This window comes from Gavialis gangeticus, unplaced genomic scaffold, assembly GCF_001723915.1.
Source record: "Gavialis gangeticus isolate Ggan-Ray unplaced genomic scaffold, GavGan_comp1, whole genome shotgun sequence".
In the NCBI taxonomy this organism is placed as follows: Eukaryota; Metazoa; Chordata; order Crocodylia; family Gavialidae; genus Gavialis; species Gavialis gangeticus.
The window spans coordinates 18,304,511-18,316,147 of NW_017729033.1; the positions used below are offsets into that span (position 1 = coordinate 18,304,511).

Sequence of the window (11,637 nt, forward strand, 5' to 3'; positions counted from 1 at the left end):
ATCCTGAACTCAATCATCTTGTGATTACTGCTGCCCAAATTGCCATCCACTTTTACATCCCTCACCCTCTTTGTGATTGGGGTACTCTTCTGGGATTGGAGAGAGATGGGTTTGAATCCTTCAGCCAGGGGTTATGGTTGACCCCAACGCTCTTCCATTTTGGGTAAGAGAACTCATCACTGGCCTATTGTGCATTTAGTTGCCCACTGCCATCATCCCCTACAGCAACTGTAGGTTGTGGATCATCTCCTCTCGTGCTGTGTGGAATTTACCCTGGGGGGCAGAATAGACACGAGACAGACTGAAGCTCTGCCATGAGCATCTCTGGATTAATAATAGTGCTGACAGGGGGGAAAAGGCTGTAAAATTGCAATAGGGAAGTGGGGTTTTGATAAAAATTCCATTGGTCAATGTAGGTGACAGTTTTATTAATGAAAAGTTACCAGTGATGACAAAATAAAAGCAGTATTTGATGTGGGTTTTTTTGTTTCATCTTGATATTTTTTTTTAGAATCTGGTAGATGTGGGTTTTCTAGTCACTTTGGGGGCTTTTTCTCCACATTCCCATATTTTGTATCTGTTTTCCACCTTTTTCTAGTTACACAACAGTGAAAGGTATAAGAAGTGGTTTTACCTTGCTTTTTTACAAACTTTAAGCTTTACCCAATCCATTTCCATCAGGAAAAGATTTAAATGAGGATTCATTTGATGAAAAGATTCAAATGCAAACATTCAAATGGGAAGGAAAAAATGGGCCAGGGGGGCTGGGGACATAGATCCTGGACCTGAAATGGGAAACTAAAAGTTCTCCGTTTCCAAACATCAAAATGAAAACTGGAATGTCGCAGTCTCATCCATTCCCATATCAACCTTTCTCAGAGTTTTCTTTAGGTAAAAGTTTCAGTGTTTTGACTCGTCCTGATTTTGGTTAAAAACAAATACTGAATTTTCCCGCAAGAAAATTTACTGATCAGTTCTTAAATACCCGCCAACTGCCATATATTACTACTGTACTTTAAATGCAAGTACCATAAAAAGCAAAATCATAATATCTGTTCCATTCCTGACAGTTTCTTTCTCACTTGTGTTCTCCAGATGATGCCACAGACAAGGACCTCTCTGATCTGGTCTCTGAAATGGAAATGATGAAAATGATTGGGAAACACAAAAACATCATTAACCTCTTAGGTGCCTGCACGCAGGATGGTAGGTCTTCCCCATACTTCCGCAGTGTTGTGTTGGTAGTACCCAGTCTCTGTCTGCTGTGGAGTGAACGCTGTGTGAGCTCAGCCATGTGTAAACCCAGCTACTTTTAAGAGAACTCTGCTACTTTTTCCTGGACCAGCAGACATAAGGATATTTTTCCCCTATGATAAAAAAAAAAATATTAAATTAAAGCCTCTATATTCAGGTTATGCAGAGGGAGGAAAATTAATCCTAGCCTCGTGCCCTGGAATTATTCCCAAGACACTCTTGACTACTGTCATAGGTATACGCTGGGCTAAGTGAAAAGGTGACCGGCTGTTGCATACAGAACCAAATATCTGGCTCCCCTCCTGTTATCAGTGCTACTTTTTACTGATTTTTTTTTCATTCCTTTTTCTTATTGTCTTGCTCTCCTCTCTCTGGAGAGGATATGTTGGGACTGCAGGGAGCAAGGTTTGACTGTCACTAATTATTATTTACTCGCTGAATGCCTCAAATTTGGCTAGGCAAAGCATTTGTCTAGTGGTTCAAGCACTGGATTAGAATTCGAGCTCTGGAACTGAGAAAGTCATATAATGCCCCTTCCATGCCTCTGCTTCCCTACCCATCCCATGGAAATAATACTGCTTAGTCACAGGGTAACACTAAGGGTTACCCTGTGACCAACCCTAACATCTCAGCAGTGTCCCTTTGCCAGCAGGGTGTGGTGGGGTTTGTGTAACATTTTATCAGAGGCAGTGCAATCCACTGGCTGCAAAACCTGCGTGGAGACCCCCAAACCTGAGCACTTCTCATGTCTGGTTTTCTTAGGAATTTGTCTGGCTCTGGGTACTGTAGTATTTCAGTCTTAATGCATTTATCCTCACAACATCCCTGTGAGATAGGAAGTACCATTAACATCTTCTAAAAGATAGGGAACCGAAGCACAGAAAGGTTAAGTGGCGTGACCAAGGTTCACATATGAAGTCTGATGGAACAGACTCAAATGTGGGTTTCCCAATTCCCAGGCTTGGGCTTTAGTCACTGGACCATCCTTTCCCTCTGACCCTACATTAGCCATGGGCTTGCCTTGTGACTGCCCAAAGTCACCTCACCTCTCTGCCTCATGCCTTCCATCTGTGACATGGGACTACCAACAACATTTCTCCTTCTTTGGTTTTTCATCTGCAGGCCCACTCTACGTGTTGGTAGAATACGCATCAAAAGGGAATTTGCGGGAATATCTCAGGGCTCGTCGGCCACCCGGCATGGATTATTCCTTTGACACCTGCAAACTGCCAGAGGAACAGTTAACATTTAAAGATCTGGTTTCATGTGCCTATCAGGTGGCCCGGGGCATGGAGTACTTGGCTTCTCAGAAAGTGAGTTGAAAGCTGAAAGTCTGTGTTTGTTTACTGCATGCATCCAAGCAGATGGAAGCACTTGCAGTGTACAGAGCAATTTATGGGTATAAAACATCAGTCCTCTTTTCTTAAGAGCCTGTAAATATGTAATTTTATTTATTAATACAAGAAGCATAGGTATGGGCTGAAAAAGTCTGCTTAAGGACCTAGAAGCCCTGTTGTTTATTGCTGAGGCCATATATGAACTTCTTAGCAGGGCTTCCCTTGGCTGTCGTCAGCAGTCGAGCAGTAACTTTTGTGAACAACATGGGGATACCAGGGTAATGTAGTATGTGTATGAAAAACTAGACTTCCATGCATGTTTCCATTGTGCAACACAAGTGTTTACTTGCTGAACACATCTAAATGCAGAGGAAATTGAGCTTCCGCTGTCCAAGCCTCAGTCAATTCCAGACTCTATCCCAGGGCAGCGGCAGTCAGGTTTAGAGCCACAGCAAGTTATATGTGCTGCATCTCAGCAGTGTCCCTTTGACAGCAAAATGGAAGGTGACTTCGAGAGAGAATCTCATCCAAGACAGTCCTGGACGCCCCTGTGGTCCTGTTTCAGTGTCACTGTAAATACGGGGCATTGAGGACGAAGCAGAGATCCTGCCTGGGACAGGCATTCATTTCTGGAAAGAGCAATGACTCTTGTTAGGGTAGCAGTGGATCATAGGTCCTGCTAGTTACACCAGTGGTGGGTTTGACCTATTAAAACTATTCCAACCATAGAAATGCTTCTGGGGGTCTCTAAAAGTGCCTTACAGACATTGAGTGTGGTGGTGTTCTCATGTACACCCTTGTTTCCAATAGCGTCACATGAGCTATTGCTGATTTGTGCTCATGTGAGTGAACGGAGAATCTAGCCTGTTGGTTGATTTAAGCCTTGTAGCACATGGCATAATCCTGTCTTAGAGCTGGGGAAAGCAAAGGCCTAGAAAGATTTAGGGTTACACAAGTCGTTGGTAGATCTGGAGCCAAATCTAAGGGTGTGGCTGCACTGCAGTCAAAGTTAGATTTAAGTCGGCTCACCCAGGTACTGGAGCAGTCTCAGCATGGCAGCATGGGGCTCAGAGCAAGCCAATTTACTTTGCTTCTTGGGTCGTGAATTCATTGAAATGTTCTCAGTGTCTTCATTCCATTTGGTTTACTGTAAAAGTAGGCTCAGACCCTATGGCCCATGGAGCCGTTGGTTCTGGCCTGCACAGGTCGGGCTTTGACGGTGTGTAGGAGCTGGGGGCTTCATCTGTGCTGCACCACACTGCCTGGTGGCTGGGCAGTGGGGAGCTTTCCTGCATTGCACTGCAGCTGGGATGTGGGGGCAAGCAGAGGTAAGGAGAAGCAGTGGTGGCAGCAGGCACTAGCCCACCTTGAACCCATACTGGGCCATTCTAGCCACCACCAGGAAATGTTGCCAACCCCTTCTGTAAACCACTGGCCCGCACTCTTGCCCCTGTATAAAGAAAAGCAGGGATAGCAGATAGGAGAGTCTATGCAATACATACTGCTAGAGTGTGGCTCGTGTGAGACAGCATGTGGCAGTGATGAGACAGAGCAGGGAATTAGACGGCACCCACATCTTTATAGGCTGGCCTCCGAATAAATGGAACAGCATCTCATAAACCACAGCTCGCTGTTGATTCCAGCCATAAGCAGCTCAGTAAGCCCATATTTATTTATTTGTTCGCCTTTCACAGTGCATTCATCGAGACTTGGCAGCCAGGAATGTGTTAGTCACTGAAGACAATGTGATGAAAATCGCTGACTTCGGCCTAGCCAGAGATGTTCACAACATCGACTATTACAAGAAAACAACCAATGTGAGTACAGAGCTGCTGAGCGCAGGGAAACTCCTGGTGGCTGGGGAGTTGCTCATCCTTCAACACATAGCCCCTGTTCTGCATCTCCATTTTAAGGCTGTTCTTGCATTGAGAAATCTGCTTATGCCCAGTTAGTAGCAGACAGGCGGGTAGCAGTGGGGCACAGGACGGGCACATAAGTCCGTACATGACAGGTCTTCAGTGAAGTTTTGTTACTAGCATCACCAGTTGTTTTAGAGGACCCAAGTCATAAAATGGGAATCTGTTTATAACGAGCTTCAGTAAAGTGAAACTTGACTGATACCAAAAAGCAAGCCAGCCCCCGCCCTCCCCCACCCCCAAGCCTTTTCAATGCACTGTAGCTGCAGTTATAATGGGTCTGCAGTTACAGAGCCAACTCCTTGTCAGCCCCAAACCTCTCCAGTGCTTCTCATTTCAATGGGCACCTCCCCTTGGAGTCTCCTGCATTTCACACCTGTCCCTCACTTTCATGGTAGAAAATTATTTGCATTGGATACAAAGAATTGAGAGACGTGGGCTCCACAATAATGGAATGCATCCGGTAGCAATTCGATGGCCTGCAGGAATGAATTCTGTGCGTCTCTTTCTCATTTCGGGTTTTTGTCACATGTTGCAACCCACATTTGTGTCCCTGGTGAGTAGCAAGGGGTGGGCCCATTGAAGTCAATGACAAAAACACCGCCTTGGATTTCCCTGGGACTGGGATTTGAATCTTGGTGAAGTTGTGCTGGGAATCTGGTTTTGAAGGTTTCCCTGACAGTTTGGCCTCAGCAGCATTTTAACTGGGAGAGCAATGTGGGCTTTCATTCTCGAAAGCCCACAGCCTAGCTGCCTTTATACTCGATGGATGTTGTTTTCAGGCTGAGATGTGGATGCTTCGATACGCTAAACCTGCTTTGGCAGTGAAATGCAGCACACCATAGAGAGGGTGTTTACAGCAGAGATTGTCCATGAAGATCAGGGGATCAGATGTTATAATCTGTTTACATGTGGCCACTTTTGCCTTGCACAGTGACAAGGGAAGCAGATGTGGTTGCTAATGAAAATGTTTCAAACTGGATTAGAATAGAAGATTCAGATGGTGCCGTTGTGGCTGAGCGAATATGCTGATGGGACATTCCCTTTGTCTTCCTAATTACAGGGTCGGCTGCCTGTGAAATGGATGGCTCCAGAAGCATTGTTTGACCGGGTCTACACTCACCAGAGCGATGTGTAAGCATTACCCACATTAAAAACATTTAATATAAAGCAAAACAAATACCAAAGGATCATAAAGACCAATGCATTGCAAAACACAAATGGGATTTGGGGCCTGCACAGTGCGGGTGGAAACTGGTAGGAACAAACAAACAAAATTCTCCTCTCTGTATGCTGCGTTTGACTCTAAAATACAGCTCCACCCAGGTGGCTTACTGTGGCCTCATCGGGTGCGTCTACACGTCACCCTACAGCAATGTGGCAACTTAGCAATCACGTGTCTACATGCGATTGCCAGCTACATCACCATAGCAGCAAAATTTAACAGTGCACCACGCATACGGCACAGTAACCACTCGTAACGCACCATGCTTTAGTACTTCCAGAAGGAAAGTACTAAAGCATGGCACTGTAGCAACATTGCTGTACGGAAACAGGTAGACACACACACAGATAGTATTTTCATCCTCGGATTTACAGTAAGCTTCTAAATATCCTGATAAGGAGATAGGCAGGTGTTTCTGATCCATTGTATAGATGAGCAGACTGAATCATAGAGAGGCTTCAACCTGCAATCTGTATGTATACAAAATTATTATAAACTTCCCTGAACTTTAATCCAATTAGTTAGACTTCAGACAGACTACAGCTAGCCAGACAATATGCATCAAATGGACTATCTAATTTATTTTGCTGTGTGGGGGATTGATTAGTTTATTTGACAAAGTTTTTCTTTTTACCCTGCCTAGTCAGCTTTCATGGCTTCTTACTGTAAGCAAAAGACAGCCCAGAACAGAAATGAAGTCCATTGACACTCAGTCTAATGATTAACCACACCGTCCCAGTTTCTAACTAGAGCAAAGAGCGGAGAAAGCTAAGATGCTGTTTCATATCACAGCTGAACTTTGGACTCTCCATTTTTATTTTATGGAAGCTGGAATAGCCCAACTAAGCCCAATAGCCCAACAAGGCATGCTGGCTTTTTACTTTTTAATAGTGGGATCCAGGTGCAAACAGAAAAACCTGTGGGATCTCCAAATGCTGATACAATTTCTCCATTTAGCACTAGACAAATTGGTATTTTCCCTTTCTCTGAATTTCAACATGTAGCCTCATTGATCTAAAATCATAGTTTCCATGCTTAGGTAATGCTGCAGTGGGCGTGATAGATAAATCTAAGCTTAGGGAGACAGACAGATAATCCTTGTTCTAAAAAAGAAATACAGAAGGCAAAAGATACTTTGAAAAGAGGACTTTCAAATGTAGCACAGCTGCAGTGCTAGGGCATGTAACCTTAGTTCTCTGCTTACTTTTGTAGGGATATTTTTCTCCGAGCCTGGCCAGTGAAATAAGGGTTGTAACAAGCAAGTTTTGGTATCAGCTTGCACAATTAGTGGCCTGTGGTTTCAAGCCTGCAATTCAGTGAAGCTGTGCATGAATAATTTGATTTGTTCCATTCAGTGGAGCTGGTGGAAGACCTAACAAAGAGCTGGGGGTAATAGATGGGCTGTCACCTATCTGATTAAATGCTCATTTCAATTTCAGACTTGGTGCCCGGGATTTCTTTGCTATTGAGTTGGATCAGCAGAGATCTCCAAGTAACTAGTAAAAATGGCCTAGGCAATTAGTCATGCTATTGATGACTTTGTTAGCTATGCATGGCTGCACAGGAATAAAGCAAAATGGGCAAAAAAAAAAAAAAAAAGCTCATTGAATTTTAAAGATCCTTCTTTGGTTTCCAGCTGGTCTTTTGGAGTGCTGCTCTGGGAGATCTTTACTTTGGGTGGGTCTCCCTACCCGGGAATTCCAGTCGAGGAACTCTTCAAACTCTTAAAAGAAGGCCATCGCATGGACAAGCCAGCCAACTGCACTCATGACCTGTAAGTGATAGCATGGAGGCCTAATGGCCTCATTTTTAGAGACTTTGCTTGATGTGGGAGTTTATTTTCCTTCCTAATTCAATTTCTCCAGTCCACTTCCTTGTGTGTCTAAATACCACTGGCCATTGCTTTGTCTGACCCCCACTTACTACTATTTAGCCAGCCCTGCTGTGTGTCCCTGCTGTGCCATTGTCCAGTTGGCTCCAGATAGACTTATCCAGCCTGATGCGTTTAGACTCAATATGTGACTGACAGACAAAATATGCAGCTACACATGCCATGCTTGGTTGATTCATGTCAATTTAGCATTCAGCTCTGATCTGTGAATTTGCCTGGTGAATTACCTTCTGAATACGACTTTTCCTGCCTTTTTATTTATTTGTTTCATGTGCTCTGCAGTGATCAGAAACAAGGGGTTATATTTCACAGGGCCCCCTGTAATAAGGGACTTTGCACTGCAGAGCCTTTTTCAATTCAACGCTCCACTGCCTAAGTGTTATTTTAAGTGGGCCAAATTGTCATTCAGTGAGGTGTAGGTAGAAAAAGGATTTGGCCCAGTTGACAGTGACAGATAATAATGAGGAATGAAAGCCGTTCTATCTAGCCTGGACACAACTCAAATCAGAAACTCCTCCTATGGAACTGAAACCATTGCTAAGAAGCCCATTCCGCGCATCAGAAAATGCCATCGTTCCACTGAGTTCTTTCCGAGTTACTTCAGCTTCAGTAACTTCCCAAACAAACGTGAATTAGGGAACACTTAATTGCCCATGTCTATCTTCACGCACTGCGCTGGGACGGAGGGAGGAAAAATCACAATTCAGGCTGCGTCATGCAGTCAGATTCCGTCGAAAGCATGTTATCTCCCAGTTCCTTACCGGTGTCTTTTGAACTCTTCCCCAGGCCTTTTGGCTTCTCTTGCTCCCCGCTGGAAGAGCCTTCTTTCTGGTCCTGCTGCCAAAGGGCACGCATGTCTGAGGCGACCAGGAGCTCCAGGCCATTGAAAGCCTCAGCCTGTGCTTCCTATGCAATTAAGAGCCCCATGCTAGACAGACAAAGCACTAAAGTTACTGAGTGATCATGCTGCCTTTCTTAGTACTCTGTAGTCCACCCTTTTCCTCATCCTTCCTGCCCAGTTGCTCTCTTTTTCTCCTGCACTCTTTCACAGTGCTTTAGTAAGACCCCAGGCAGGAGATACTTCCCTGTGGGCTCTCCTTTTAACGATATTTCTGCTTCTGGCACAACAGCTGAATTTACTGTTCCTACATCATTGCACTCGCTCGGATGGCTAGGTCATGTTGGGTGGGTTGGTCAGTCATGGGCTGAGGGAGCCACATGTCTTTCTGAAGGACGTGGGTCACTGTTTGCCCCTGCAATGTCTTACGCTGGCAACTGCCAGGGCATGGAGAGTGTGGGCTCTGTGGGGAATGACTCTTGTGAGTACATATTACTGTCTTTTCTCAGGTACATGATCATGAGGGAGTGCTGGCATGCGGTCCCATCTCAAAGGCCAACCTTTAAGCAGCTTGTTGAAGACCTGGACAGGGTCCTCACTGTAACGTCAACTGATGTAAGTGTCTACCACAGCGATGACCTGAACCCAAGCCCTGCAGCTGTATACACCTGAATTCTGGGACTGGTTTGCAGTTCAACCCTAGATCTAAAATTCAGAAATGGTCTTTATCGTAATAGTGGGTGAACCCAGATCCAGACACCCTCAAACTTTGGGGGAAGAAGTTTGACTGCGGGTCCAGTATTCACAGGTCTCACCCCCTAGTACTAGCTGTAATGGGAAAGTACTGTGGTTTCATTGCTGTCTTTATCTCCAAGTGATTTTTTTATTTCTCCCTCCTTGCCTCGTAGGAGTACCTTGACCTATCAGTGCCATTTGAGCAGTATTCTCCTGCCTGCCAGGACACACACAGCACCTGCTCCTCGGGAGATGACTCCGTATTTGCACATGACCTTCTGCCAGATGAGCCATGTCTTCCCAAACACCAGCAGTGTAATGGTGTCATCAGGACATGATGACTCAACACACACACAGACAACAAAAAAAAAACCTCACGAATGTAGACTTGGGGGAGGCCGAGGACAACGGTAGTGAAGGATCTTTGAAAGAAACTGCTTGATAATTCAAGATGATTTTTGTTGTTGAGCCGTAGAGGGTTGTTTTTTCGTTTGTTGTTTTTTTTTCCCCATTTGCTGTATAAGAAGTCAAGAAGCACTGTTTGGCCTGAAGGAACTAATCTCTTGCCAAGATTATATATATATATATATATATATATATATATTTTTTCCGAAAACAGAATGTTAAGTCTATGGGGTGCCGACCTCTTGACCTTCAGTAATGTATTATTGAGTGCCAGAGTTACCGTGCTGTGCCTGCAATACAAAGAAGAAGAAAAAAATCTTCCTTTTTTTAAAAAAAAAATGTAAAGAATGTAGAAATTCTTTGCTTATGCAATCTGTACATGAACCTTTTTGGTGGAGCTGAAAAGCCACATTGCCTGCAGGGATTCATATATTTATATAAATATCTATATTTTTGTTGTTGTTGTTGATATTGACTTCATGTAGATTTACCCAACGACTTGGAAGGAATCCTTTTTTTTTTCTTTTTTTTTTTTTTTCTTTTTTGAAAAAGAAATATCTAAATAAACTAGTTGTGTCATCTTAGAGTTAATGGCAGTGGCTTAGCCATATAGGTCATACCATGCTTGCACTAGAGCTGGGAGTGACTGGTATATACAGAAGAGCAAGTACATTCCAAACAGAAGGGCCAATGAATGGAGGTGATTTTAAACTTTTCATTTTTATGTGAATGGGAAGGAAAGTGTCAAGGCTGCTGGTATAAAGGTACCACCTTTCTCCAGGAAATTGCTAAATCATAATATCAGGCACAGACGTATGTCTCTGGTTGTGTAACTTCTTGCCTATCGGGGAACCATGGCCCCATGATCTTCTGTGGGGCCATATCTGAATTCAGTGGTTTGCCCATGTTTCTGAAGCTAAGGATTTGGGTACAATTTACTTTCATGAAATGGATTTGGATTTGGGGTTTTTTTTGCCTTTAAAGGGTAAGTTCTAGTGAAGCATATATATGTTCAGTAGCTCTCCCCTTTAAAGCGAGCAAGTTGCCTTCATCTATCTGCAGTGATTTGGAGAGAGAACTTACGGGTACCTGTAGGCAAGAGCCTTTAACTTATATCAAAAAGGTTTACTCCAGAGAATTGTGTACATATCTATAAATATATACTGTATATATATATAAAAGATTGTATAATACTAATGCAACAAATCAGTACTGAGAGGGAAATCTCTCAAAAGAAGAGCATTGCAATCTAGGATATACTGATCTGGGCAAAAGAAAAGTTTTTGTTTTATATCTTCACAGTTTTGTTTTAAAAATTGTACCTTAACATGTATATTTGTAAAGTTATTTATAGACATTAACATATCTGTTCATTGGTTTAAATAGCATAGTATTACTGTAAACTTAAAATTTCACTGAGTTTTAAGTAAGTTTTTAACTTATTAAAATGGAGAAAAAATATATTAATCAAGTTTTTCTTTTGTGTTTATGGGAAATATTGAAAAAATGTATAGATGTACAGTCCTTTAACAAATTACATTTAATGTTTTTTATATATATACACACACACACACACACACACACACACATGTATATGTATATATGTATGTATGTATTCATTTTTTTTAAATATTAGTTTATCCTGGATTGCAGTGAGCAAAGGTAAGTTTATTTTTCAATACATCATCAGTGGTTAAATCCAAACAAATAGGAGCAGAGAGGTGATCTTTACTTATTTGAAAAAAAATAGGGCCAAGAATTCTTCCATCAATTTAACCACTGTTCATTAAGGGGGCGTGGGTGTTTATTTTTCTATTTTCGAATGAAGGTATTCTTTGTGGTTGACTTAATAACAAGTATGCAGCAAAGCTAAATGTTGACTTTGGATGATGCACAGTTTTTTTCTTCATTTGCTGGTACCATTCCATTTTGGGGTCTAAGAAATTACATGTGGGCAAAATAGCAAGAGGAGCGACGTTCTGTCTAGGGGAGCTGAAATGATTGCATTTTTTCTCTTGCATCTAACACATGTTGAA

The 11,637-nt window shown here is 42.9% G+C and overlaps 1 protein-coding gene across 6 annotated transcripts in view; it reads left to right on the top strand.

Moving 5' to 3' along the window:
* FGFR3 (fibroblast growth factor receptor 3) overlaps window positions 1-11,064 on the top strand; it is a 113,952-nt gene extending 102,888 nt beyond the window's left edge. For all 6 annotated transcript variants that reach the window (XM_019526289.1, XM_019526290.1, XM_019526293.1 and 3 more), the window contains exons 11-17: window positions 1,096-1,206; window positions 2,377-2,567; window positions 4,286-4,408; window positions 5,571-5,641; window positions 7,369-7,506; window positions 8,971-9,076; window positions 9,370-11,064. In XM_019526289.1, coding sequence (XP_019381834.1) covers window positions 1,096-1,206; window positions 2,377-2,567; window positions 4,286-4,408; window positions 5,571-5,641; window positions 7,369-7,506; window positions 8,971-9,076; window positions 9,370-9,534 — 905 coding nt within the window. In that variant the 3' untranslated portion in view covers window positions 9,535-11,064. The remainder of the gene's footprint in view (window positions 1-1,095; window positions 1,207-2,376; window positions 2,568-4,285; window positions 4,409-5,570; window positions 5,642-7,368; window positions 7,507-8,970; window positions 9,077-9,369) is intronic.
* Window positions 11,065-11,637: the final 573 nt, after the last annotated feature.